This window comes from Jaculus jaculus, chromosome 4 (genome assembly GCF_020740685.1).
Source record: "Jaculus jaculus isolate mJacJac1 chromosome 4, mJacJac1.mat.Y.cur, whole genome shotgun sequence".
In the NCBI taxonomy this organism is placed as follows: domain Eukaryota; kingdom Metazoa; phylum Chordata; class Mammalia; order Rodentia; family Dipodidae; genus Jaculus; species Jaculus jaculus.
In genome coordinates this window covers 83,578,122-83,605,052 of record NC_059105.1, presented here as the reverse complement: position 1 = coordinate 83,605,052, position 26,931 = coordinate 83,578,122, and the positions used below count along the sequence as shown (strand labels likewise).

Below are 26,931 nucleotides of genomic sequence, written 5' to 3'. Positions count from 1 at the left end.
AAAAAAACAAAAAAAAAAATTGCCAAGTTATATATGATAGTCAATAATCTCATTATGACACCCAAAATTCAAATGACTGTGCAATAATGTAATGGATTGTCCTAATGCTAGTTCATCACTCATCTTTTAAAGTATTTTATGTTATTTATTTATTTATTTGACAGAGAAAGAGGGAGAGAGAGAGAGAATGGGCACACCAGGGTCTCCAGCCACTACAAAATCCAGATGTGCATGCCTCCTTGTGCATCTGGCTAACATGGGTCCTGGGGAATCAAACCTGGGTCCTTTGGCTTTGCAAGCAAACACCTTAACTGCTAAGCCATCCCTCCAGCCCTCACTCATCTTTTATATGCAGAATAAGTCAACATTCCTTTAACCAATCGGAAGAATTAAAAGATGTTAGGAATAAGTTAGATATAAAACTGAAAACAAATAGCAAGCCTCCTCATTCATATGGATAAGTTTTAAATTCATAAAACACAATAGAAACACTTCTTACCAGTAGTCTTACAAGAAAAAGGCAATGTAATTTTGCTTACTTTTATTTTTCCTTTTCAAAAATAAGGTCAGCTTCTCCCACCATAGCATTAATATAGTGACAATAACAAAACAATTAAATAATCATAAACATTTGCTTATAGCACAGACTACCAGAGTAACCTATCACTTTTAAGGAAAAAGTGATTAAGTTTCTAGGCTGAAAAGTTTGGTAAAATTAAAACAAAATATAATTATTTACATGATGAAAAGAAAATTTGTTAAAATCTTACCAAATCAGACTAGAGAGATTGCTCAGTGATTAAGGCACTTGTCTGCAAAGCCTATGGATCCAGGTTCAATTCCCCAGTAGCCACATGAGCCACATGCACAAGGTGGCACATGTGCTGGAGTTTGTTTGTGATGCTGTAGGACCTGGCATGCCCATTATCTCTCTCCCCCTCCCACACTCTTATAAATTTAAGATAAAAAAGAATAACACATTTAAAAACATCCTTCCAAGTCCTCTTTGCTTGATAAAACTCTCAATTGGATTTGAATTTAGAAGATACAATTAAGGATTATTTTTAACAAGTAATAATAATAAAGAAAAGCAGTTAATGGCTCCTGCAACAAAGCAAGGCTGTCATACAAATACTGTGTTATTTGGGACTAAAATTATGTGGTGAGTTTTGTGAAAAGCCTATCCAGCTGGCTATGATGGCACACATCTTTAATCCCAGCACTTGGAAGGTAACAGTAGGAGAATCACTGTGAGTTCAAGGCCAGGATGAGAATATGTAATGAATTCCAGGTCAGCCTGGGCCATAGCAAGACCCTGCCTCAAAAAAAAGGGGGTAGGGGGCTGGAGAGATGGCTTAGCAGTTAAGCGCTTGCCTGGGAGGACTTTTTTCTATTTCTTCCATTTAGCACCGTAAATCTACCAGATTTTAGACAATCAGTATGCACTACATAGCATGAGGGATAATATCTGTTTGTACCCCCAGGTGATATATCACTGCTGTAGGCTCAAAGGATGCCCATAGGACATTGGGCACATGAACACGGAATCATGTAAAGGAGCCTCTCCAGAAATAGTGGTGCGCAGACTTCTGCAGCATGCATGCCCTGGCAGCCTGCATAGCTTAACAGCAGGCAGGCTCCAATTTCATGGAGAACAGTAAGTTTATGTTAATGAGATTCTCCTCCTGCATCTCTACCACACAGGCTGCATCACCCAGCAGAGGAAAATCCCTGTTAAGACAAAGCAGGAAAGAGGTCCCTGTGGGCCTAGAGTTCATTTAGACTTCTGTTTACCATTAATGGGTTGAGATCCCTCTGCATTCCTCCCAGACACTTTGCTTGGCTCTACAGCCATAGATGCTCTGTCATGTTCTTTACCTCATTTGTATGCTTCCAGTCCTCTTCCCATAGTTTGAACAAGGGGCTACAGGTGTTTGCCCCCACACCCATATTTTTCCATGTTGCCTATAACTTAGAGTGTCCACTGCATTTCATTCCTCATTTTTCCTTACAAACCTAGCTTTACTGTTTCAGAGGCATGGGACAAGGAATAATAATAATAATAATAATAATAATAATAATAATAATAAAGAACATTCCTCTCATCAATTTAATCATGAATTGTGTCCTGTCATTGTCATTATGAAGAGAGGAGTTTCATGACAAGGATGTTGTACTAATTTTTTTTTAATTATATCACATTAGTAGGATTCCCCTACTGGGCTGGAAAGATGATTTAGCAGTTATGGCACTTGCCTGCAAAGACAAAGGACCAATGTTCAATTACCTAGGACCCACATAAGCCAGATGCACAAGGACTCCATATGTCTGGAGTTTGATTGCAGTGGCTGGAGGTCCTGGCATCCCCATTTTCTCACACTCTCTCTCTCTTCCCCCACCCTGCCTCTTTCTCCCGCAAATAAATTTTTTAAAAAACTATTTTTTAAAAGATTCCCCTACTATAGAATATGTATAGTCAAGTGCTTCATTTAAAATTTATTTTAGGGCTGGAGAAATGGGTTAGCAGTTAAGATGCTTGCCTGAGAAACCTAAAGACCCATGTTTGAGTCCCCAGTACCCATGTAAGCCAGATGCACAAGGTAGCACATAAATATGGAATTTGTTTTCAATAGCTAGAGGCTCTGCTGTGTCCATTTTCTCCCTCCCTCTCTCTCTCTCTCTCTCTCTCTCTCTCTTCATTTTCTTTTTAATCTTTAAATTTCACTTTAGAAGGGTGTGGTGGTACACATATTTGATCCCAGCTCTCAGGACACTGAAGTAAGGAGATTACTGTGAGTTCAAGGCCAGCTTGAGCTAATGATGACTTATGACCTGTCAGTGTCATTATGAAGACAGGAGTTTCAAGAGAAGGATGTTTTACTAAAAATTTTCCACATCAATCTGGACTAGAATGAGACCCTGTCTCAAAAGACTTTGCTCTGAAAAAAAAAAATTGCTCTCCCTTTCTCACAATGTGTCATATTTAATCTAAAAAATTTTAAGTGAGCTATTGGGTTTTTCTTCTTTCTCCTTCCTTCCCATCTAAAAGTTTTCTTTCCAATAAGCTGAGCCAATAAGCTGGGCATGGTGTTGCACGCCTCTAACTACAGCACTTGGGTGTCAGAGGTAGTAGAATTGCTATGAGTTCCAGGTCAGTCTGGGCTAAAAGTGAGATCCATCCTTTGAAAAAAAAAAAAAAGAAAAGAAAAGAAAAAAAACTTTCCCAATAGTGAATGTGCAATTGCTTTCATGAATTTTCTAGTCCATTGCCTTAACTTCTTATATCCATGAATTTAAAAGAAAAAAGAGGCTGGAGAGATGACTCAGCTGTTAAGGAGCTTGCTTGAAAAGCCTAATGAACCAGATTTGATTCTCCAATATTCACATAAAGCCAGATGCACAAGGTAGCACATGCATCTGGAATTCGTTTGCAGTAGCTTCAGGCCCTCTCTGTCTCACTCTCTCTCTTCCTCTTTCTCTCTCTTCTACCCCCTTTTCAAATAAATAAAAATTTTTGCTGGGCATGGTGGCACACACCTTTAATCCTAGCACTTAGGAGTCAGAGGTAGGAGGATTGCTGTGAGTTCAAGGCCAGTCTGAGACTACTTAGTGAATTCCAGGTCAGCTGGCCTAGAGCAAGATTCTACCTCAGAAAAACCAAAATAACTAAATAAAAATAAAAGAAAGAAATGAAAGGGAAAGGAAAGAAAAGACAGGGAAAAGAAAAGCAATATGTGTGACGACTAGATGGATGACTCAGCAGTTAAAGGTGCTTGTTTGCAAAGCCTATCAACCAGGATTCAATTCCCCCATATCCATGTAAAGCCAGGTGTACAGGCATGCATTTGGTATTTGTTTGCAGTGGTAAGACATCCTGGGATCCATATACTGCCTCTCTCTCTCTCTCTCTCTCTCTCTCTTTCTCTCTCTCTCTCGTTCTCTCTCTCTCATAAATAAATAAAAATAAAACTCATGTTGGCAGCATAGTTTACCAATCCTCCAAAATTGCTTCTTCCATTAATTATAACAATACTGCAAATTACTTTTATAAATGACACAACTCTTCTTTATTTTTTTCCTTCATCTCAAAGATATCATCATGTGGGATCAACCTAAGCAGCTCAATTCCTTTTTGGTATGTACACTCTTCAAACAATAATACATGTTTTCTTGTCTCTCCTCCCTACTCCACTGCTCTTGTTTGGGTAAGCATGCATAACTGGTTCTTTTAATCATTCTTCATAAGTCAATTGCTAGAGCATCACTTTTGCTATGTTTCTAGCAAGTCTGTCCAATTTTTCAACATTCCTCATGCTGAAAGTTCAGGACTATATATGCAGAATGCTGGTCCTGCCTCACTAGTGCTTTATAAAGAAAAGGATTGTCATCTTGCCCCTTCTGATGTTAAGAAGTCCCTAGGCATACTGCCTAAAATCATATAAGGGACTGAAGAGCTGACTTAGTGGTTAAGGCACTTGCCTTCAAAGCCAAAGGACAAAGGTTTTATTCCCCAGAACCCACATAAGCCACATGCACAGATGGCACATGTATCTGGAGTTTGTTTTCAGCGGCTGGAGCCCCTGGCACACCCGTTCTCTCTCTCTCTCTCTCTCTCTCTCTCTCTCTCTCTCTCTCTCCCTCCCTCCCTCCCTCCCTCCCTCCCTCCTTCTCTCTCTCTCAAATAAATAAATAAAAATAAAGCATTTAAAAATATAAAAACATATAAGATTTCTTCTTATAATTTTACACAGACTATTTCTATCTACTTTTTCTGTAACCTTCACTCTAAGCATGACTATTTTGCAATATTTTTTCACTCCTGCTCTTTATCTCAAACAGGTTATGCTATGACATATATTAGATATATTTGCTTTCTTCTCTTTCCACTGAGAAGAGCTTTCTTTCTCCATGTATGCCTGACCTCTCCTTGTGCTATTGTATTTCTCCAGTCTTGCCAAGCTTTCCATTCATAACATTTGTGAAAGTAATTAATATGATCTTTACCCATGATAAGGGTTATTCATAATAAGGTTGAATGAAAACATTGTAACAGCACCCCCACTGAATCACTTTACAGAGCCAGCCCCTTGATGGATAACAGTTCATTTTATTTATGGTTTTTAACCTATTTGCAGAACACATGACAGTCCATGTTAAGCTGAATAAGATTTCAAATAAGGTTTCATGTCCCTTTTAGTCACCATTGTTTTGTAATTTGACCAAAGGGTTTTTAAGTTTGACTGCTGTAGCTCAGTCCTCAATTTTGGAAGTTACTGATATTAGCTAGAGGAAAAAAAAAAAATGATTAGGCTATTCATAGTTCAGGAAGATTGATTTCTCTAAGTGAGAAACCTAGACTTTTAAAAATAATAAGCATTCATTGTAAAATCATATACATTTAATAATATGCCTAGTTTTCATATTTATGGTACTGTTTCACTAAGTCATCATCAAAATTTATGAATATGTCTACATGATGCAAGTATTTGTATTCAAGTTACAGAAAAGAAAAAGATGCTTATTTGCAGCTTTCCTACCATTCTCTACTACCTGCAATCTAATAAATGATGTATCTCTCACACACACCAACTTCCCTGTAATCATCAAATTTCATAGCTATCTTACAATATGCTATATTGGAATGTCTATTTTGAATACATGTTAAGGGAAATTAACTCAAAGAAAGACAAGCACTTTTCTTCCTCTTGCTTTTTTTTTTTCAGTGAAGCACACCCAAAAAATGCAATGAATGAATCAACAGTACATATTTTGATGAAAGCAATGCTGAGCATACAAAACACTGCACGTTCAAGAAAAGCTTAGCATTTTTCCTAACTCATAACATTGAAAATGCAATTCACAATCTTGTTACTGTCCAACTATAATCATTCACTTTGCTCTACAAATCAAAATCATATTTTTGAAAGAATGGCACTGCATCTTTTGATGTTAATGTTTTATGATGCTTTCTGCTTTATGAATGAAATTTTGCTTAGGAAGATCCTCAAAGGGATGCACAAGGCATGCACGTGTGTTTGTTAGGCAAGAAGAGAACCCAGGAGGATACTCACAGACAATGCATGCAAGTTGGTCTCTTAATATCATTTGAATTGCAAGAGGCAACATTAACTACTTCCTCTTATGGAAAGTGAACTTACATTATTCTGGTCAAACCTTGAGCCACAGTTGCTATGCATGTCATAGAAGTGATGATGCCTCCAGGGACAGGGTACAAAGAAAAGACCGCAGAAAACTTCCACTCCAGTTGAAAAATCACACTGATACCCTAGACACAGAATGCTGCCCCTGTGTCCTCCACCTGGAGGCCCAGTGCTTTCCTGGCATGAGACAACAAGAGGAGATTAAAAACAGGAGAAATATCTGGGACATAAAAATGTCAAAGCCTTAAAGTCAGTTACAGTCTTAAAGAGAACAGCATGTAAAAGAAAGCCACATTATCAGTCATGTGGAACTTAAAGGAAGAATATACAATTATCAACATATTAATACCAAATTGCAAAACTTCTGGCCAAATCCACCATTAGACAAGTTTGAATAGCTACTAAAGCATACTGTAACACAGGTATATTTGTACATTGCACAAGGTAAAATATGGTAGCAATAGCTTTTCAAACTTACTGCATTTTCTAGTACTCAAAAAAAAATTAGGGTAGGGGAGATGGTTTAGTGGTTAAGGCACTTGCTTCTAAAGCCAAAGGACCTAGGTTCAATTCCCCAGGACCCATGTAAGCTAAATGCACAAGGTGGCACATGCATCTGGAGTTCATTTGCAGTGGCTGGAGGCCTTGTTGTGCTCATTCTCTCTCACTCCTTCTCTCTCCCTCTCTCAAATAAATAAATACAAAAAAAAAAAGCTAGCTCTTTATTAAACTAGAAAAATAAGTGAAGATGACTGTAGCATCACACTGATTTTAATTCAATGACCCCTGCAGAAACCTCTGATTCCACACATATTTAAGTTAGCTCAAGGCCACCTGGATTTCTCAGTCCAAGAGGAAATTCCCCACTGAGTATCCATTTACACTTTCCAAAACTAAATTACTAGAAAGCCATTGTAAATACTGCTTAGACTAATTTCAAAACCTTTATTCATTGCGCCAGATTTGGGGGCACAAGTTCCTAGACTTCTGAGAACACAGTCATTCCATACAATTGTAAGGATTTGCTAATCCAGATCCATAACAAACTGAGCTATTTGAACATGCATCAAATGCATTTCCTTATGCATTGTTTCTTTAAAAACTCAAAATCAAGCTTGTCTGCTATAAAGTTCCCTTTTCATGGAAAACATTAATAACCTAATGCATTGAGATATCATTTGAATAAAAAGCATACAAATTATTCATCCAACAAACAGATCCCTTGTAGATCCCAACTACAAAATTCAAAAGCTGCATTTTTGTAAGAAAATGTGCACTATTGGTGGGGGGGAGGCTGAATGCAAGACAGACAGAGAAGTACACCATACATAAAATGTCAAACATGTCAAAACACTCATGAATACCAACGTCTCCCACCACACCACAGCCAATTTTAAAGGTTATTTAGGGCTAACACATCTGCAAGCACAGATTTTGCAGCAGCAGACTTTATTTTTCTCAGATATATTAAAAAGAAGGCACTGATGTGTCAAATGTTTTCGATGTTGTTTCCACACATGTGGCCTGTATAGAAAATTCTGCCCGGCTTAGAGAAGGACATTTATACAGAACAGACTCCTGGCATGGGATATATGCAGTAGGGATTTCTGGAAGCTTGTTTTTAACTGTATCGGCTCAGTATGCAGAGAGGATAATTAAGCAGAAGACCAAGAAAGCAAATGTAGCCATCTTCATTCCTCTAAAATCAAAACCTTCTTAGCATCTTCATAATTAAACTTTTCAGAACTCTATTTCAGAAGGGCACTTTCTGAACATGTCACAAGGCTTCCTTGTCCCTAAGCACTGATGGTGAAGTATTTCTGGATAACTGCAGACAAGTAAGTTTTATAAAACAAGGAGCAACATGTGCTGAGAACATATTTATCCCATTCCTGGCCCTCAGATAAGTGAGGCTGAAATTAAATGTCAAAGATGAACAAAATCTATTGTAGAAGCAAACAGCTGACCCAAATCCACCATATTGTGTTTGCCAAGTGTATATATTCTAATAAATTTTGTAATATAATAAGGCTATTTTTTCTATCCTTTGACCACACCAAGTTAGATGCAGACTGTCTCTTGAAGAAATATTAGTTTCTGTTCAGCTCTCTAAACAGAATATATTTATGCCATTTGGTAGACTGTGAGAGCAGCTTTTAAGAAAATGTTAATGACACTTGAATATTTGATAGACCACAAACACAGACACAGCAGCAAAGAGGAAAGAACTCCTGCTTAGCCACATGTTTAGGTTTGCTAAATGGCCTACTCAGGGCTATGGGCACCATAAACCACCTTACTTATGTGCACTTTGATTTTCCTGATAGGAAACCTAGAAGTTGGCTGAGAATCAAATCATAGAATTTCAAACAGCTTGCAGAGGAAAAACACTTTTGCTATTTCCTACTTCTATGTGACTTTCTCAATGGCACAAAGACGTGCTGCAGCCATTCTCATCCTTTTCTGGGGCAGCAAAATAGACAACTCTAAACTCCATCACATGTTAACTATGAAAGCATGTTTCTTTTTTATTTTTATTTCGAGGAGAAGCTAAGCACAGTGGCATGTGCTTGTGATTCCAGTACTCAGCAGATTGAGGCAGGTGAATAATAAGTTTGAGACTAGACTAGGCTACATGGTAAGGTCCAATTAAGAAAACAAAATTTCAGAGAGGATAGTGCTGTTATTATCTCTACCCTGCTTCAGTGTTCCCACTCAGAAGTTTAAACACTCCTGAAGCCAAGGACTCCCACCCCAAGTGAAGAAAGCACTACTCAGTGTCAGCAAAAGTAGTGGGGAAAAACCTATCCTTCTGGACCAGGATGTATGAAATCAGGGCACTTGAAACTGGACAATGTGACTTGGAATGCAAAGTCTGACAGTATCAGGTACTTACAGAACAAGATATTTGCAAACAATGCCAGATTCATGGGTTTTCCTTAGAGGACCTCACATGAGGTCTGACTGTGTATCATATGGGCTCTGCAGGAAACACGTCATTCCTGCCTGAAGCTTACAGCTCCTCTGAAGAAATAATCCCTTTGGACTAAGATGCAAACATGGGATACAAATTTTGATGTCAATAGTTTTCTTCTTTTAATTCATATTACAAATCTGAAAACTTCCCCCTACCCCCCCCCCCTTGTAGTACCCATTAACTCAGTGTATCTACCCTAAAAGTCATGCTCTCTGTAAACGGTCCTGTTATAGACACCAGACTCATCTTCCCTCTCCTGCTGCCTACTACTTCCAGCATTCTTAATCTGTCTTTGTTTTTTATTTATTTCTTTTCTTTAAATTCATACATGTCATTGTTGGCATCTCCAGGAGAGTTTAGATTTCTCATGCCTATCTGTCTTCATCTCTAATATTCTGATAGAATAAATCCTACAAATTGCCACTTCCAACTTTCAGCCCACCCTCACCTGATCCTTTGCGGGGGGGGGGGGCTTGTCATTATCTGTCCCCATTTCCCCAATCCTACAAAAGCTTTTGCTTCCTTCTTTCTGCTTGGTTCTAGCCTGACTTTGGTGAGGAGGCAATGGACTCCCTCCCTTCTCTCTTGCTTCCCTTTCTGCCTTGTCTGCTGTTCACTTTTCCCAGGAGAAAGGACGCTGATGAGACGAAGAGGATGGTTATATGAGCTTGTCCGCTGACCCTTCCCCCTGGGTGATGATCAATCAGGTCCAAGGACATAACAGGCCAGAAGATAAAGAGTTGTTAAAGAAGCCTGTTGTGGGTGGAGTTGATTGCTTGACAAAGAAAGGAGGAAAAAAAGAGCTATTTTCTTAACCACCACGCAGTCTGCTCAACACAAACTACAGACTCTTTAATGGAGACCCGCCCTTATAAATGTATTTCATATTGTGTTGCAAGAAAGAAAAGTTTCAGCAAGCAATGTTTGGACTCCTTGTAGTCTCCTCCCTTGTGCAATGCACTCCTAATTTCTATTCTTTCTCTCTCTCTCTTTCTTCTGAAAAGAAGATCCTAATAGTAAGCTAATATGACGACTTTGGGAAGCACTAATGGGTCAGGATCCTGTTTCAAAAACAGTGCCCCACTTACTGTTTACTAATGAGTCCTTTCTCTCCTAACCCCACACCAGTTGGATTTGAGGTTATCAACGCAATCCTTCCATTCAAACTTCCACAGTCGGGAAGCTTCATTAGTCTCGAAAGTAAGACTGGATGTCCCTAAGGTGCCTTCGAAGTTCTCACGATCCAACAGCACGCCCCCACCACTACCAACAACAACAACCCACCCTTTGCTGCCTCGGGGGAGTCTCGGGGAAGCACCCTGCGCACTGTGTCTATCAGGACAAGTGAACAGTGGGCTGGAAAATTCTACTTTATCTAAATACATGGAGAGATGGAAATAAGCGGAAACACTTAGAAAATAGAGGTGGGGGCGGGAAGCGAAGTCCACTCTGAGGCGGGTCTCTCCTAGGACCGCATCGCCTGTCTCGCGCCGTATATCCCCTTCCACTGAGCACGCGACCGAGCTCAGCCAAGCCCTGGAGATCCGAGGAGGGGACACGCCGGCCCGCAGGTCTTCGCCGCCGATTTGGCCCTCGCGCACCGGCCTGGGGCTCCTTGCAGGGGGCTTCTTGGGAGGGGACCTGCAACGGTAGCGGACGCGTGGAATCTAGCCACAGAGTTGGGGAGGGTCCTGGTCATACTTGTGGAGCACGCGCGCGTAGGTCAGTTTCCCAGCCCTTCTGGGGTGCCCAAGCGCCTTGCACTCCCGCCCCAGATCCCCCGCTCCGCCCCTTTGTGCGACTCAGCATCTCAAAAAGTGTTCCCCAGAGCGGTTTGGGAGGCCGCGCTAGGCCTGCGTCACCGTGGAGTAGACCCCAGACGGGCCTCGGATCCGTGGATTCTGGGTCCGCTGGTCCTTGTTCCCTAGGGCATCCGACGTGGCCACGCGGCGACGTGACAGCCTCTTGAGACCTCGGCCCTTCTGGGCTGTGAAACAGCAGCGGGGAGCAGCTGGGGAGGGCCAGGAAGGACCTGAAAGAAGTTGGAGGACTTACTACTCCAGGAGTCATCCCGAGCAACCTTCGCAGGCAAACTGCTGTCACCAAGACTTAGTGGACCAAGCAGGAGCGTGGACATCTCCACTCCCTCCCAGCGGTACCCCAGATTCAGGTCCTCTCCAGCCAACTGAGGTCCTCCACATCAGCCCCAGCCTGGGGGATACTGCTTAAAGGTGCAGAACCAAGAGCAAGCGGCTTCCCGAATTCTCGAAGGAATCTGCAAGGCCCTTAGCGCCCGTCGTGGGCAGGGACAGGGAGTGCGCGCCTCTCCGCTGAGCGCCTCCAGCGTGGGAAGGGGCTCCGAGCGCTTCCTGAGGGTCCCTTCGACCGAAATAGGAGTTTAGGACTTTCCGCGAGAAAAGCCTTTGTGGCCCCAACAATCGCTCCAGATTGTCCTCAGGAATCCTACTAAGGGAAAGTTAACTTTGACTGTCTTACTACCCTTAGTGTCCTCGTGTCATCTTCAATTTTCTTTTATTTTTTAGCAAAAAATAAAAAGCAGATTTTTCATGTGTTTTATTACTATAAACGAATTCTCTTAAAATAATGGGCTTGGTGAAATTCGTGTCTGACTTTACTAATATAGAGTGAACCCATGCCTGGGAAACATGATGACGGGGTTCTAAGGCAGGAATCTAAGACAGGACCTTCAGCGAGTTGGATGTAACCTCGTGAGGTTTTTGAGCCTTGGCTGAGACCTATTAGGAAGAGGGATTTATTGGGTGACGGGTAGGACCCCCAACAGACTAGCTCTCCCGTAGGACCACAAAATTGGGTCGAGTCCTGGCCTTTGGGATGTCGGAAAAGTTTGAATTGCTGAGAAATTCCCTGGCACAACCAGGAAGCAAGTTCATATTCTCACATATTAGGCACAAGGTGTTGGGGGACTAGCTCCTAAAGCCCCCCTTTGGAGAAGGTTGTATCGCAGACACTCATTTCCAGACTTCGATTCGACTGCTTAAATAAAACTGGGAAGGTAAAAATCTGCGGGCTGGACAGTCTCCCCTCCACTTCCACCTCAAAGGAACCCGTTCCTTTTTGTTTTCTTCCTGTGGACTCAAAGATCAAATAGTCTGGAGATGAGCTCCTTTCGTTCCAAGGGAGAGCCGGCTCCAGAGACCCTCGGTCCTGCCTCTCGGCAGCCACCTCCGCGCTGCCGCGTGGCGGATAAAAGAGGAAACGGATGTGTGCGCGCGACGAGAAGGGGAGCTGGTAGTGCAAAGACGCTCTGGGCTGGCTAGCCTGGAGGTACTCTGGTGAGCCTATCCTGAATAAGGTCTGGCCAGATGGATCCTGTACCTGAAAACTCAGTGATCAAAATATTACAAAGCTATTTGAAAAAATAAAACTTCATCCTTGCAGCCCTGTTTGTAACTTAGACACGGTACTATTTATTTCTTCACTATAGATTCCTACGTTTAAAAGATAATGGGGTGCAAAGGACTAGAGGCCCTGTAGAATTATAACTGGTTTATTTTATTCATTTATTTTTTAGTATTATTATTATTTTTTTTCTTTTTAGGGAAAAGTCTACCCAAACTCTGTAGGTTTGGGCACCAAAAGTCTGGCACCAAAAAGAAGTACACCTGACAATATCTATGGATGAGGTGCGATTGTCGCTGCGGCATTCTACCACCATCCTGTACAGTACATCTCTTGTGTTAAAATCCAGACTAGAGATCCAATCTCTACTCGAGCGCGCGCGTGCGCGCGCGCGCGCGTACACACACACACACACACACACACACACATGCAACTCCCGCTTCCTCTTCTCCCTCTCCAAAAGTCGGACCGGGAAGGGTCAGCAGGGCAACCAGGCGGGAAAAGGCGGAAACCAGCAAACTGCCAGCATTGGCGCTCGCTTTGAGTTCAGTCAATGTCTCCATAAACTGCGAGTTCTAGGAAACCACTCAAAGTGGGACATAAAACTAGACCCTCTCTTGGAGAGGTGATGGCTGCGACTCTGAAACAACGTGCTTGTGTTTTCCATTGCCGAAATGGCGCGCAGTAACTCGCGAGGAACTGGTAACGGGAGAGTGATGTGAAGCCCCCATTATAAAGTTTTAACCTCTGTCTAAAGAAGGTCCCTACCACATCTGGCTTTGACGCCAGTGGATTTCCTAGGGCTTTATTCCTCGAACGACTAGGGCTGGTAAGGTTTTCAACAGCGGAAATTTCTGAAGACACAGGGGAGTTGCAGACAAAGCTCTCTACAGGCACCCAGGATTCTGGAGCCGAAATGACACTTTACAACTTAGGAATCACAACTGAATGTCGCAGGTGCAGTCTGTTCGCCGGCGAGCGTGGAGACAGCCATTCGGCACTTGCCCTAAATTCTCCGGAGACGCCCTCTGCGAAGCCCCATTGGCCAGGAGGTGATAGGCCAACGCTTCCTTAAGGAACAACCGCGACAGAGTGCATCTCTGGGCTCTACACTCTGGGATTCAGTGATGGAATACAATTATCTAGGGGCTGCAGACATCTGGGAGCTGAGAGCTGGCGTCTGTGCAGAGCTCCAGAATTTCTGAAGAGCTTACACTTTCTGCTTTTGAGTTTACAGCTTTGGCTTGACATGAGATGTGAAAACAAAATGAAATGGCTCATCTCATCTTTTCAAGTAAACTAGAAAATTAAACATTTCGTTATTATTTGATCTCTTGTGTGGCCACCCACTTTTACCTCTCAGTTACTAGAGAGAAGGGAACTGCACTGAGTGAAAATAACCTGAAATTACCACGAGATTTACCCTCTTTCTTTGCCTACTCTCCTAACAGTTCAAAGAAAAGGGGGAGAAGGAAGAGAAGAAGTGAATAATTTCTGGGAACCCTTCAGGCAACTTACTGTTCTCCGTCATTTCTAAAACAATTATCTTTGTAACTTTTAGTGACCTGAGGCCATACATAATTTCCAGGTCAGAGAACAAGACCCACCAACCTTGGACTCTCTGAAGGACACAAGGGCAGACCCAACCAGAATAGGTGTCAGCTCAGCCAGTGGACAACAGCACTTTTCTTTGCCTAAAGTTGGTACTGTGTAAAATACCAGAGCCCCTAAAAAGTTGATTATACTAGACCCAGAAACAGACAACTAAGACTTTTTAATTTTAATCTGATAAATTTATAAGGTTGAAGTTTTATTCACAAACTACACATTCTACATCATCTGTACCCATCAAAGGAAAAAAGGCTGTAAGAAGTGTCTCTACAGAGTCCAGCTCCAGGCCAAAGACTAACCCAAGGCTCAAAGGGACTGAAGTGCTCAACTCTCTCTCCAAGACCCACTTACACCCAGAGGAATTGCAGAATCCAAGATCAAGTACAAGGCCGTTCCAATCTGTGTTGACTTTCTGAGTCTCAGATAGTTCCTATATCCTATGCAAGACAAAGTGTCTAACCTTAAATTTCCAGAGGTTTTTGATCTCCTGAACTTGCCTTGTTAAAGCTGCACTTACTCAAAAAATTAAGAGTGAAAGACTCTAAATTGACTCTGGTGCATGTAGGTCACTAGACAGGAAAATTCTGTTTCAGAAAGAATATTGTAGTGAATTCTCTAAATAATTGGTTCAATTACACCTTTCCTTTTACCAGAAGAGATCCAGGCTGTCAGTTTGAAATTCAGATGTTGAATGAGTGACCTATCCCAAATCAGTCTCCAATTCTGCCTCTTTCTTGCATGCTGCTGTTTAGTCATGATTTTTTTTTCCTGACCCAGAAAGAAGACAAAGTTCTGTTCATTTACATGGTTTATTGTTGTAAACATTAAAATTGTCTTTCTCAAAGAAAGAATTTATCAGAAAAAAATCAGCATCTCTAACTGTCATACACCATAGAAAAAAAAAGGCAGTGACTCATATCATGTGCCATACTAGAAATATACAAAGAAAAATACTACAGAATATGGCAATATTAAAAATCTTACTCAAACATAAAATAATATATTAACTGACAATTTTAGACATAAAAAAACAAAAAAAATTCAAAGTGCTCAGTAATTTCCAGGGAGTTATGTAGATTATAAGCACTCTGGAAACAGTCAAAAGCTGCTGCATGCAAGTTCTGTTTAGCTTTAGACAACAAAATAATCAAGATATAAACTTTCTTTTATCAACATCAACAGTACATACAACACCTACAAACAAGGAATGTTGGACGGTGTTACAAACACTATGTGTCCCTTTTGTCAGGATTTTCCGATGTGTTACACTTGTGCCCACCTATTTTACAATTGAGAAAATGTTTAAGCTCAGATAACTACCAATCTTTATAAAATCTAACAGACTACATAGTGTCTGAAATACTATTTATATAATATAGACATTACTGAAGTAGCAAGTGCCTATAACATCTTCAACCTAGAATCACATGCTTGTCCCTTTTTATGTAGTATTTATTTTCATTTTTTTGCAAACACATTTTTTAGAATTTGTAATATTTATTCATAAATAGGCACAAAATAATTTAAAAAGCCAAACTGCATTGGGTAAATTTACAAGCCTTTGCCTTCTTCAACTCATGCCACCCACGCAACATTTAGTTTTACTATATATTACAGCTTTCTCTACAGCAGAAAACTTTGAAGTCTTGTTAAAGGGCAATATTTGTGGGTCCCTTAAGGTGTGTGTGTGTGTGTGTGTGTGTGTGTTACATTTGTCTTAACTGCAACAAGCAAGCATGGCCAAACATTTCCGGTCATACATTAGCAATCCTTCTTCTGAACAATAAACTGACTTTTAACTGATAATAAAAAGTTTATACCACTGTTTTGTGTGTAGTCCGTGCTCTAAATCCAGGATGCCCGGGAGCCAAAATGCCCTTTCAGGTTCTGCCTGCAGGTTAGGAAATAGCAACAGTTTTTATTTGTTTGTTTGTTTGTTTGTTTACTTTAGGGATCAAGGGACTGGGGAGTTACAGAAGGGGGAACAGCTTGAGCTGAGACATATCAGAGAGCTCTCTGCCCACGTGACAGTTTTAATTTTCTTTCCAGTTCTTTGAAGTGCATGGAAGAAGATCTTAGAAAGGTAAAGTGTCCAGGAAAAGCTTGTCAATTATTGCTGGCGGTGGTACCAAGTCTTCCAATTTCAGGTAGAAAATGCGCTGGAGCCCCTGTGTGCAAAGGGTGCGGAGTTCTGGGAGCTTCCCCAACAGTTTGGACAGATAGTTGGGGCGGTTCAAGCCCCCATTATTGAAAGTCACATGGTCTTTAAGACAATTTACTATTTTGTTTTGTAGTTCTTCCACTCTCTTGGGTTCCTTGAGCCCATGTCTCTCTGCAGAAAATACAATCAGAGACAAAAAGAAGAATGCATAAGGCAGTTAGTGATCTGGCGCTACCAGATAGGAACTGGGACAAGGGAAAGCCAAGAGCAGTCCCACTGGGGCGATTCTGAAGGGTGCGTGCCCTGTACCTGCAGTACTGACCTGTGACCATAGCCAGGGCAGCAATGCAGGAGAAGGCAGAGATGTCGATGCTCATATTCTGCAAGTTGGAGGAGAATTCAACAATGGAATCAATCCATTCCCCAAAGCCACGAACGCATTGCAACCTGTGCAAGACCACCCCATTGCAAAAGATGAGTTTACCCTCCACTGGGTTGGACCTGCAATTAATACCAAAGAGAGAGGGGAGAAAAAGAGAGAGAGAGAAGCTAAACAACTAATTACTTGAAGAGCAATAAATGAGGGATTTAAGAGGCACCTAATTACTGAAGAGTTAATAAAATGTAGACCAGTGGACCTTGAAAGGGTTTAATTTCATAATCATCCAGAACGCCCCCTACCCCACCTCCATTTCATTCATTCAAGGTTTGGGGCTCATATTCTTTCCTTTTCCACCTTCCTTTGAAAATCTTGCCCACCTTTCCTCCCTGCCTTTTATTTTCTTAATTCCTCTCCCTGCCTCCCCATTGCCTCCTCCCTCATTACCTGTATGCTAATCGCAGGACAAATAATTCTAAGAAAGCTGATTCAAAAAGCAGGTCTTGGTCAGCTTTGGGCAGGTCTGCAAAGCCAGGGATCTTCTCTGCCCAGCCTCTTATGATCTCCATGGAACCAGTCAGGAGATCATAGAATTGCTGTATATGCTGGGTGTCATCTCCACTCATCTGATAGTCAGGGTTCGCCTGGAACTGGAATTTCATTTTAAAAAGCACTTAATGAGGTTCTCTAAAATATATAACCCGTGAAATTGCTAACCCCGTTTCTAGTAGGGGAGCCAGGTTTTTATAACAATTAAACCTCTCTCTGACCAGTAAGGAAATTAGATGTTCCGGGGCAATTAATTCAATTAGGGACGGTGCTATGAGGTCGCTGCTTTAAATATGTAAATTACCATTTCCATACAGACTAAATACAGTGCCATCCAGCCCTGGGAAACGTTCAGTCTTATCTCTACGAAACAACTGACATGTTAGTATTCATGCTAGTCCCAGAGTGGGTCTTGAGCTGAGAAACCCTTTGCAAATATTAATAATATTGCAGTTGCTAGTAGGTTGGCCCAACACACTCCCTCCAACTAAAGCCCATGCATTTTTCACAGCTGGAGTAAAAGACGAATTGCAATATTTGATCCCCAACCCTGCTGCCATTTCTTACACCTCTCTTTCATTCCTTGGCCACATACTTGATCTGGCTAGTGGCAGAAAGGATGTTTCCAGTAAGTAGGGATACAGTAGACCTGGGAGAGATGTTGCCGCACTCTTGGTTTTGTATTGGAGGCACTGGTATATATGATGGTGAAGTTGTCTGGGCCAGTGGAGGTTCCTAGAGATCCAACGACTTTGGCATGACCTCAGATCTAAGCTTTGAGCTAAACCACCTGTCTCCTGGAGCCCTGCCCAGAGCTCTGAGTGAGGTATAGAGCCCACCTTGTGTTTATTACCCCTGGGCCTGAGAGTTGGTGCTGGGTGTGGGAAGGGGGTCCTGCCTATCTGTTGGTTTGTCCACATGATACCCCCCACCAGCTTCTTACCCTGGAATAGTCCAGGCTGGTCATAGCCGGGTTGGAGTCGACATGAGCCCTGACCAGGGCACTGATCAGACTCACCGGAGGTGAGGGGGGAGAGGGATCCTGTGGGCTCTTCGGTTTTGAAGGTAAACGACCTCTCCTGCCTTTTAAACTGTCGGTGCGAACCACTGCAAAGGAATAGGCCAGTTAGCACTGCTCCCAGGAGCCTAGCTTCTCCCCTTGGAAAGCCAGCAGACCAGGGTGCCCAGTTCAGGGGCCCTCTGCTTGTAAAGCCTTTACTTATTTGAAGCATGAAAAATGCAGGGCATTTTAAGTCTTCTCCCAACTGGGTCATGTAGTTAAAGACCAGAGGGGCCTAGTGGCTTTCTGTTGGGGAGGCTGGGCCAGCAGGCAACTGTGGGATCCCGGTGCCAGGTCAGGGTAGGGACAAGAGACCCTGTGATCTCCAAGCAGTGGAGAGGGGGACTGGAGTAGAAACAGTACCAGCAGTTTTTCAAGGGTGCAGAATGAGAGGTTCACCGCTTGCCCACCTACCTTCCTTCACCATTCCAACAGCCAGGCACTTCTGAAATCGACAGTACTGACAGCGATTCCTGCGCCGCTTGTCCACGGGGCAGTTTTTATTTGCTAAACACACGTATTTTGCGTTTTTCTGCACCGTGCGCTGCAAAAGGAGATAATGTAGACCAAAAACTATTAGTTTTGTTTTCACTGAAAGTCTAGCAAACTGGAGACAATTCCTGAACGGCTACATTCTCTCCCTACAAATAAACACAACACAATTCCTTCTTCTTCTTCTTCTTCTTCTTTTTTTCCTTTTTCTTTTCTGACTATTTCTTTTCCTTTTCCTACCCCAGGGCATTTAGCAGAAGAAAATTGATAGCGTTAACATTTGAGCTAACCTTGCCGCTCCTTGCTGTGTTTTATATGCCAAGAGAAGGACAAGGAGACGCTCGGTAAATACAAATCCGTGGGCATTCATATTATTTACATTCCTTGGAGACCTTCTCTATTTAAAATGATAAGATTATTCAATCAGGATGGCGAAATAAAGAGATCACTTAATTTGACCATAGGGAATTCTGTTCCACTTGGTTAGTTCAGACACGGTTCTCTGTCCTAACCAATTTCAATCTGAACACGGAAGACAGCTCCTAACACATGCAAATAACCCTCATCCAACTCCAGCTCGAGCAATTTCTGGCGGGAGCCTACCCTGGCGGCTGGGTCCTGCGGGGTGGGCGGGGGGGGGGGTGCGACCCTTCATATCCCAGGTTTCCTGATCTCTCTGCTCAAACGCCGCAACCCTAGTCCGCAGCCTGTGAGCCGCTGCGTGGCTGTCTCGGCTGACTAACCCAGCTGGGGCAGAGGCTGGGGCTGGGTTGCTAAAGGAAAGGCCTGGGCTCGCTCCCGGGTCCCAGATGCTAGGATGTCACCACCTGCCACTTCCGTCCCCACCAGTGCTCACCTTAAAGAAACCTTTGCAGCCCTCACAAGTGCGTACACCATAGTGTTGGCAGGCCGCGTTGTCACCGCACACGGCACACAGACCCTCGTTGGAGGGGGATCCCCGCGACGGCGGCGAGGGCACTTGCGTGTCAAGCAGCTGCGACGCGTGGCCGATCTGCAAGCCCGGGAAGCCCATGGAGGTGGGCTTGCGAATAGGGTTGGGCACGGCGAACGTCTGCCCATCCACGACGTGGTGGCTGCCGGCGGGCTCCGGGTTCATGGGGACGTGCAGGGGGCCCTCGAAGCGCATCTGGCAGCTAGACACTGGCGTGCCTGGAGGCGACTGCTTGAAGGAGAAGAGCGAGAGGCGGGAGACCGGTGTCTTCCTCTGCTCGATCATATGCGTGGTGGCCACGTAGTTCTGGTGGAAGTTGTGGAGAGAGCCTGGATCGTCCCACATCGGGCCGTGCTGCACCTGGAAGCCCGGGGTGCTGGGGGTCGGGGGCGAGGAAGGCTTGTAGTAAACCGACCCGGAATGCGGCATCATCTCCTCGGACTGGGGGGGCAGGTGGCTGTGTTGCTGGTAGTTGTGCATCGGAATGTCTTCTACCTTAATGGAGGACTGCTGTCCGGACAGAGGCATTTGGTACAAGCAAGGTGGCTTGACGTCGTAGCCTGTGCTGTAGTTGTCCATAAAGGTACTGAAGCTGGGGAGAGAAGTGGTGGCAGTGATTTCAGTGTTGGTGAGGTCCATGCTAAACTTGACAAACTCTGGAGTTAAGAAATCGGAGCTGTATTCTCCCGAAGAGTGGTAACTGTAGCTCTGAGAAGCGGGGCTGGCTCCTTGAGGCGAGGACCCATACTGCGCCTGAACACAAGGCATGGCTGGAAATGAAACAGGGTGATACACACTCAGCCTGGTCAACTGAACACTTTTCTCCCGGGCTCGGTACACCTGGAGCTACACCGGCAGCCCCCGGCGCTCAGGGAGAGGGTAGGGGCGCGAGAGGAAGGGCGAGGCAGGGCGAGCGCGGTCGGAGGGTGCAGTGCAACCGGACGGGGAAAGACCCAAGAATGGCTCAGGGCTAAAAAGCGATTGAGGGTCCACACTCCCGGGGGTCTTGCCAAACATCCCCCCCCTCCGCCACCCTCCCCACAGCCGCTCCATTTTTGTAGAGCCTCTTCAAAGAAGCCAGGCGTCAGCAAGCTTTAGGATCTGGAAATGAAGTTGAAGCCCACAGTGGAAAAGTTGTGCTCTGTGACCTTAAGGTACAGAATTGGCCTGAGAAAATGGTAGTTCCATTTTTACTTGGAATTTAGTAAACTCGGGAAAGGTAATGAAAGAAATAAATTTCACTAACCTTCAGCCGAGTTATTGGTGTTTTCGAGGAAATTAAAGGCGGACAGTGTCGTAATTCAGTGAAAGACAAAGTTTCCAAGATTTTCTTTTTTAAGCAATGGGGAGCGCCAGCCTGTCAGATCACCTTCCTGAAATACAGACACGGGAAGTTTCAGGGTGTCTTCCCAACAAAGACTGAGCAGAGCACAGGTAGACCCAGCAGGCAGGCCCTTTGGTGCTCACTGGAAATGAGTGTGAAGCCTGTGCCCAACAGTAGCTTAAAGGGGTGTGTAAAGCCATAACTAGAGATAGCAGGTATGTTACCCATTGGTGGTGTGAAGCCCCACAGAGGAAGCATCTTGGAGGAAAGGTATTCCATGAACTTAGTCAGCACTTAGCAACAGTGTGAACTGTTTGCCTTGCCAGAGTGTGAGTGGAGGGTTATTTAAGGCCTGAATCAGAAGAGAAAGTACAGCCTGGGAACCTTCACTGACACGTTATTCCCGTGCTCAAATGGACTTTTCTTTTGGAGGTAGGGAAGAAAGTTAGCAGCAGTCAAGAATATGCAATGGAAAAACACCACCAACCCCCTTTAAAAATTAGTAAGGCCTAGTGCTAAGATTAGGAATACAGGGAATAGGTGTCCACTTCTCCCAGACTCTTGGCTTTCAACATCTTTAATGGCCTAAGGGTGGTGAAAGGGTCCTCTTCTTTGTCAGGAGCGTGTTGGGTCAGTTGCAGAGGGAGGAAATACTACTTATATGATATTGGCAACAAAGTTAAAGGTGCCTCCCAGCACAGCTAGCTAGGCACCTTCTCTAGATTGCCTTCTGCAATCTGCCTACTTGCTGGAACAGGGCATTCCTGTGTCCTGGTACTCTTCACATTTCCTATTTGCAAGGCAGGCTACAGCACAGACCATCGTGTTACTGATGATAAGACAAACATCCACTCCTGCTCTCTTTCCCTTCCTCCATAATCTTGCTTCAAGGGATGGAAGAAGGTTAACCAGGAAAACAGAAAGAGGCCTCTTGCCTCCCCCTCCAGCCCCTGGAGAGATGCCTGTGCTGGATCTTAACTCCTAATAGCTTCACAGTTTCAGAACAGTACTCTTCTCCCCTTCTTTTCTCTCTCTCTCTCTCTCTCTCTCTCTCTCTCTCTCTCTCTCTCTTTCACACACACACACACACACACACACACACACACACACACACACACACGTGCCACGCGCACACTATCCAAGGACAGCATATGTCAAAACTAATCATTTCAGGCAACTTAGTCGCTGGACACTCTACCCGCCCCCTTACTCCACAATACCCGGGGAAACACCACTAGCTGGAGTGGTGGTGACACAGTTCTCAAGCAACGCATAAACTGAAAAACTTTCTCTCCTTGTCAGTTTGTGGGCAGCTACCCTCGCTTACACGGAATTTGGAGTCTCCAAAGGCCACAATCAGTTACAAACTAAGAACAAACTTTGCGCACATTTCCGCCGGCAACTCCATAGCTCCCCAAACCGTGGAGTCTCACTTCCACGTCCACCAATGAGGAGCCCGGAATCCTCTGTTGGGAGCCAACTCCCCCAATGCCAAAGCCGGAGTTCAAGGAAAAGCTCCGCGGGGCAGCGCGCGCCCACACTCCCCATGCCCCCAGTTCTCCGCGCTCCCAGTCTCCGGCTCTCGCTTCCAGAAGCTGCTGTACACACACACACACACACACACACACACACACACACACACACACACACACGAGCGCGCGCGCGCGGGATGAAGAGACGTGCAAAAGGAGAATAAATGAACGCCATCTGCGCTGCGGCACCGGACTCACTTACTTCTCCACGTATCTCTTCATTCATTCAACTCTACCCAAGTGCGATTCCCTCCGGGTAGCCGGAGCGCCGGGGTCCGCGGGAGCGCTGCGGGAGAGGGACGAAGGAAGCCCACGCCACGCCAGCCCGGCGGGAAGAGAGGTCGGCGGCCGGCTGGACGAGCGACAGGGACGCGGAGCCGTGCGCGAGCCGCCGGGCGGACTGGCCCTGGCCGCCAATGTGCCTTTGTTTATGTGGCTCGCGCTGCCGCTGCCAACACGCACCTAAAGTCTCCGCGCGTCAGCGCGCGTCAGCGGCCCGCCGCCCAATCGCCGCGCGGCCGCGCTCCCCGGACTCCTGGCCCGCGCTCGCTTTGGTATATTTCCGACCTGACGTCACGAGTAGGGCTGATTTTAAGGTGGGAATCATTCTACGTTCACCTTGGTAGCCCACTTGGGTGGGTTCTTTTTTTTTTCCCCCCGAAAGAAGTGTGATTTCTCCACCTAGGTCCACGAAGCCCACAAAGATGCTTTAGTTCACCTGCCCCCCCCCCAACCAGTTCCCCCAGCAGCTCACACGTGAGGAGGGAGACAAAAGCGGGAGAGGAAGGGAAGGCTGCCGTGGGCCAGGTAGCCCATACCTGGGGCCGCACCGGCTGGGTGGGGTGTGCCTGGCAGCGTCCGACTCTCACCCACCCACCACCCTCGTCACCTTACCCCCTCACTTGGCCGAAGTGTATCCAGATGTTCCCTGACACCAGGCGCTATGAGGGCTCAAGCAGTTAGGTGGGATTTCCCCTAGCCCACACATCTTCTCCCTTCCCTTTTCCTATCACTGCTGTGTCCTCCTCCTCCTCCTCCCTTCTTCTTCTCCTCCTTTTTTTTCTTCTTCTTCCTCTCTCTCCCTCCCTCCCTCTCTCCCTCCCTCCCTCTCTCTCTCTCTGTCCTCCCCTCCCTCTTCCCCCCATCACTCCTCCACACTGAAGGAATAGGGCCAAGTTTTCTTGGTCTTTTCTTTCCGGAACTGCACAGTGCGTGCTGGAGTGAGAAGGTAGTATAGGTCGTGGCCTAGCCGGTCATGGATCCCCGAAAGTCAGCATGACTCTACTTCTGCAGACTACGCACGCAACAAGCAGGCAACAGGTGCGCCTTCTATGGAAAGGCGCAGATCCCGCCTCTGCCAACTCACTTCCCGGCGCTACCGAGGACTCCCCACAGTGCCCACCCTTAGTCCTAGCCCTTCCGCGAGTTTGGGAACTGGAATGTACCTTCCTCTGCAGCTCAAGGGCTATGGTAGCCGCAGCGAGGAGGGCAAGAGTGAAGTGAAAAACGACCAAGGGAGTGGAGCCCGAGGAGGTAGTGAGCGGGGGCGGGTCTTGGACCCACGCGGTGCGAGTGCCCAGAGCCAGGCGGAGGGTCTCCGCCGTCCTCCCAATCGCCGCCCGCGCCGCTTGGCGAGACCATCCGGTCGCCGCGCGCAGAAAGCCAAGAGCTTTCTAGCAAAGGAAACGCCACTTCTCCCGGAGGGCTAGCCCCCCTTTCCCGGGCCCAGGCTGGGAGGGGCTCCTAGGGCTTCTCCTGCGGTGGCACTGGAAATGGCTGGGATCTAGGGAGGCCGGCGTCCCACCCGCCCCTCCTCCCTCTGCCGTGGCTCGCTCCCTAGCTGCCCGGGGCCCTTAGCAACTCGTCCCGTTCCAGGCCGTTTTAGCACGGGCAGAAAGGACCGCGAAACTCTCCGGGTTCCGGGGCTGCTCATCCCTCTCCCCTCCACCGGTGCCTGCCCAGGCCCACCCGACAACCCCGACCCCTCCGCATCCCGACTGGAGAAGCTGGTGCCACCGGGTGCCCTGCGGCTGCCCAGACACGCCTCGTGGAAACCTACGTGACCACCTTAAGTTTCCCCAGATGTGGCCGCTGCTGCCCACGGCCGCAGTTCCGCGGTGCCCTAGTGGGCGCAAGAAAAGGAAAACTAAATAAATAAATAAATAAAACCAGGAAGTCGGAGCGGGGGGAGGGGTTGTGTGCGAGGAGGGGGACGAGGGGGCCGGGCAAGGAAGGGCTCGTTAGGGTGAGCGCAGCGGCGTCAGCGCCCCGTGGGCAGAAGCGACTCCACACGAGCGAAAGGGAAAAAGTGAGAGTTGGGAGAGCTGGGGAGAAGGAAGGAGGTGGGGGTGGCGGTGACGCAGGGGCGCAGGCATTGACGCACCGGCCAGGCTGGGCCCAAAATAGCTGCCGCTTCAGCTCCCAGGCGCCCTCCCAGGCTCCCTTCCCCTTCCAGGGAGAGCAGGGCGCGGCCTGGGGCGCTGTCCTTGATCCGCGCGGTGGGCCCGGCTCCCGTCAGCTATTTTCAGACAGTCGGAAACCCAAGCTTAGCTACGCTTAGGGTGGCAGTTATTATTTTTTAATATAGTTCCAGGAGAGAGAAAGAGAGAGAGAGAGAGAGAGAGAGAGAGAGAGAGAGAGAGAGAGAGAGAGGGAGGGAGGGAGGGAGGGAGGGAAGGAGGAGAGAGAGAGAGAGAGGAAAGAGAGAGAGAGGGAACAAAACGGGGAGAACTTTAAGGTCTTCACCACAGCCCTCAATACACAAATATGTCGAAGTAGATGCATTCCTTCTGCATGCCCCTCCTCCCTCACCGCTGTACAAAACATTCAGTTTAGCCTGGGTTGAGTCTGGGGACAATCTGAGAGAGGGAGGAAAAGTGCCCTGGAGTTCTGACAGTGAGCACGATGGATGCAAAACACGGGGATGGGATGCATTAGTTTTGTTGTTGTTGTTTGTTTGTTTTTAATCAGTAGCCTGCCAGGCATGGTTTCTTGATAAGCTCAAGTCTCAATGAACCCAGAGCCAATGGCAGTTGTCAGAGCAGTTTACAATACTTTGAAGTGTGAATGGAGTAACTAAGTGTAATATTCAAGTGACAAAACGTGGGGGGCTTTTTCCATCCACGTACGAATTGTCTCTCTTCACATTCACGTTCTGGTTCCTGGGATGCGTTACTAATTCCGGACGAAAGACTCATTCCTGGGGGAGCTCCTCTTGGGTTGGAATTTTTGGTAGGGGTCGGGTATACTTCATATGGGAAGCAACCAGCGTTCAGATCGGAAAGTGGAAAGACCGGCACACTCACCTTTACTACCACTCTTTTCCCCACCAGATTCTAAATGGGGCCAAGTCTCAAGAACACCACCAACTTCTGCAATTCACTGAACCTGTCAGTAGGGGGCCTGACTCCGCAATGTTCAAAAGAGTATCTCACACACACGTGCACGCGCGCGCGCGCGCGTACACACACACACACACACACACACACACACACACGCACACACGCACGCACAACAATTAGCAATTTACTATTTAGGCTAACTAAGCCCCAAGAGAAAATAACCTGCAGATCCCAATGTTCATATTGTGCTGGCACACATAAACACAACTCTGATTCTTTTCTGTTTCCTAAAAAAAAGGAAACAGGTCAAAACACGGGATTAGAATCACAATAGATTTTCTTTATTTCCTCCTACCCATGTTTTAACTCACTGTTAGGTCAGACAGAGAGAGAAAAAAAATCAAAATGGTAATAAAATCTCTCATTTTATTACCAAGCAGTTTAAATTGGCATATAGTTTGGAAAAATGAAAGCATGTTTTAAAATCCTATGATTACATGTTTAAATAAATTATAGTTTAGAAGAGAATTCCTGTGGGTGTATTTGCTAGTACATAAGAGAATGCTTTTGTGCATAGAGGTTTAATTACACATATAATGGAATCAAAATGTAGAACTGAACAACCTTTCAGAAAATGTTAAAACGATGCTTTAGGCTAAAAGAAACCAAAATTCTGCATTTATATGACTGCAACCCTTCTGGATTCTTACACATAAATACTTCAAATAAAGAATTTTATAACTCAATTAAAATGACAATAATGGTTTTCTTCAGGATTCAGAGTCTGATATAACTTTAAATTATTGCCATATTTAAATGTGTAAAGTTAACCAACAATAAAGGTCTAGTCTCTTAGTAATTGAAAATAATGGAAACAAAAATTTGGTGCTTTCTATAAGTAGCTCCCTCCTTAGATAAATAATGAGTTATTACTACTAATAAATGTAATTGTATGACCTCAGAAAATCATTGGGGAAGGTAATGTTACTATATTGTCTTTTATAATATTAA

At 45.2% G+C, this 26,931-nt stretch overlaps 1 protein-coding gene across 7 annotated transcripts; it reads right to left on the bottom strand.

The window, feature by feature from the left end:
* Window positions 1–14,925: 14,925 nt before the first annotated feature.
* Window positions 14,926–23,603, bottom strand: Nr4a2 (nuclear receptor subfamily 4 group A member 2). Of its 7 annotated transcripts, XM_045147890.1 has the most exons (9): window positions 22,782–22,957; window positions 20,970–21,096; window positions 19,628–20,493; window positions 18,694–18,823; window positions 18,163–18,326; window positions 17,118–17,320; window positions 16,776–16,792; window positions 16,614–16,671; window positions 16,264–16,462 (listed from the first exon to the last, which is right to left on the bottom strand). In XM_045147890.1, exons 3-9 carry the CDS (start codon window positions 20,489–20,491, stop codon window positions 16,396–16,398), a joined length of 1,503 nt encoding a protein of 500 aa, XP_045003825.1. In that variant the 5' UTR covers window positions 20,492–20,493; window positions 20,970–21,096; window positions 22,782–22,957; the 3' UTR covers window positions 16,264–16,395. The 7 variants fall into 7 exon arrangements, 6 of the variants coding, with proteins under 6 accessions (XP_045003821.1, XP_004651909.1, XP_045003824.1 ...); XM_045147886.1 differs by lacking the exon at window positions 22,782–22,957 and adding an exon at window positions 23,474–23,603 and having other exon boundaries at window positions 14,926–16,462; window positions 16,614–16,792; XM_004651852.2 differs by having other exon boundaries at window positions 14,926–16,462; window positions 16,614–16,792; window positions 18,238–18,326; window positions 22,782–22,959.
* Window positions 23,604–26,931: the final 3,328 nt, after the last annotated feature.

Coding starts and splice junctions, on each gene's coding strand:
- Nr4a2 (XM_045147886.1), bottom strand. CDS start 20,491: ATGCCTTGTGTTCAGGCGCAGTATGGGTCCTCGCCTCAAGGAGCCAGC. Junction 18,327..18,693: donor TGTTGGAATGGTGAAGGAAG/GTAGGTGGGCAA, acceptor ATTCCTTTGCAG/TGGTTCGCACCGACAGTTTA. Junction 16,793..17,117: donor GTCCTGCGATTAGCATACAG/GTAATGAGGGAG, acceptor TATTAATTGCAG/GTCCAACCCAGTGGAGGGTA.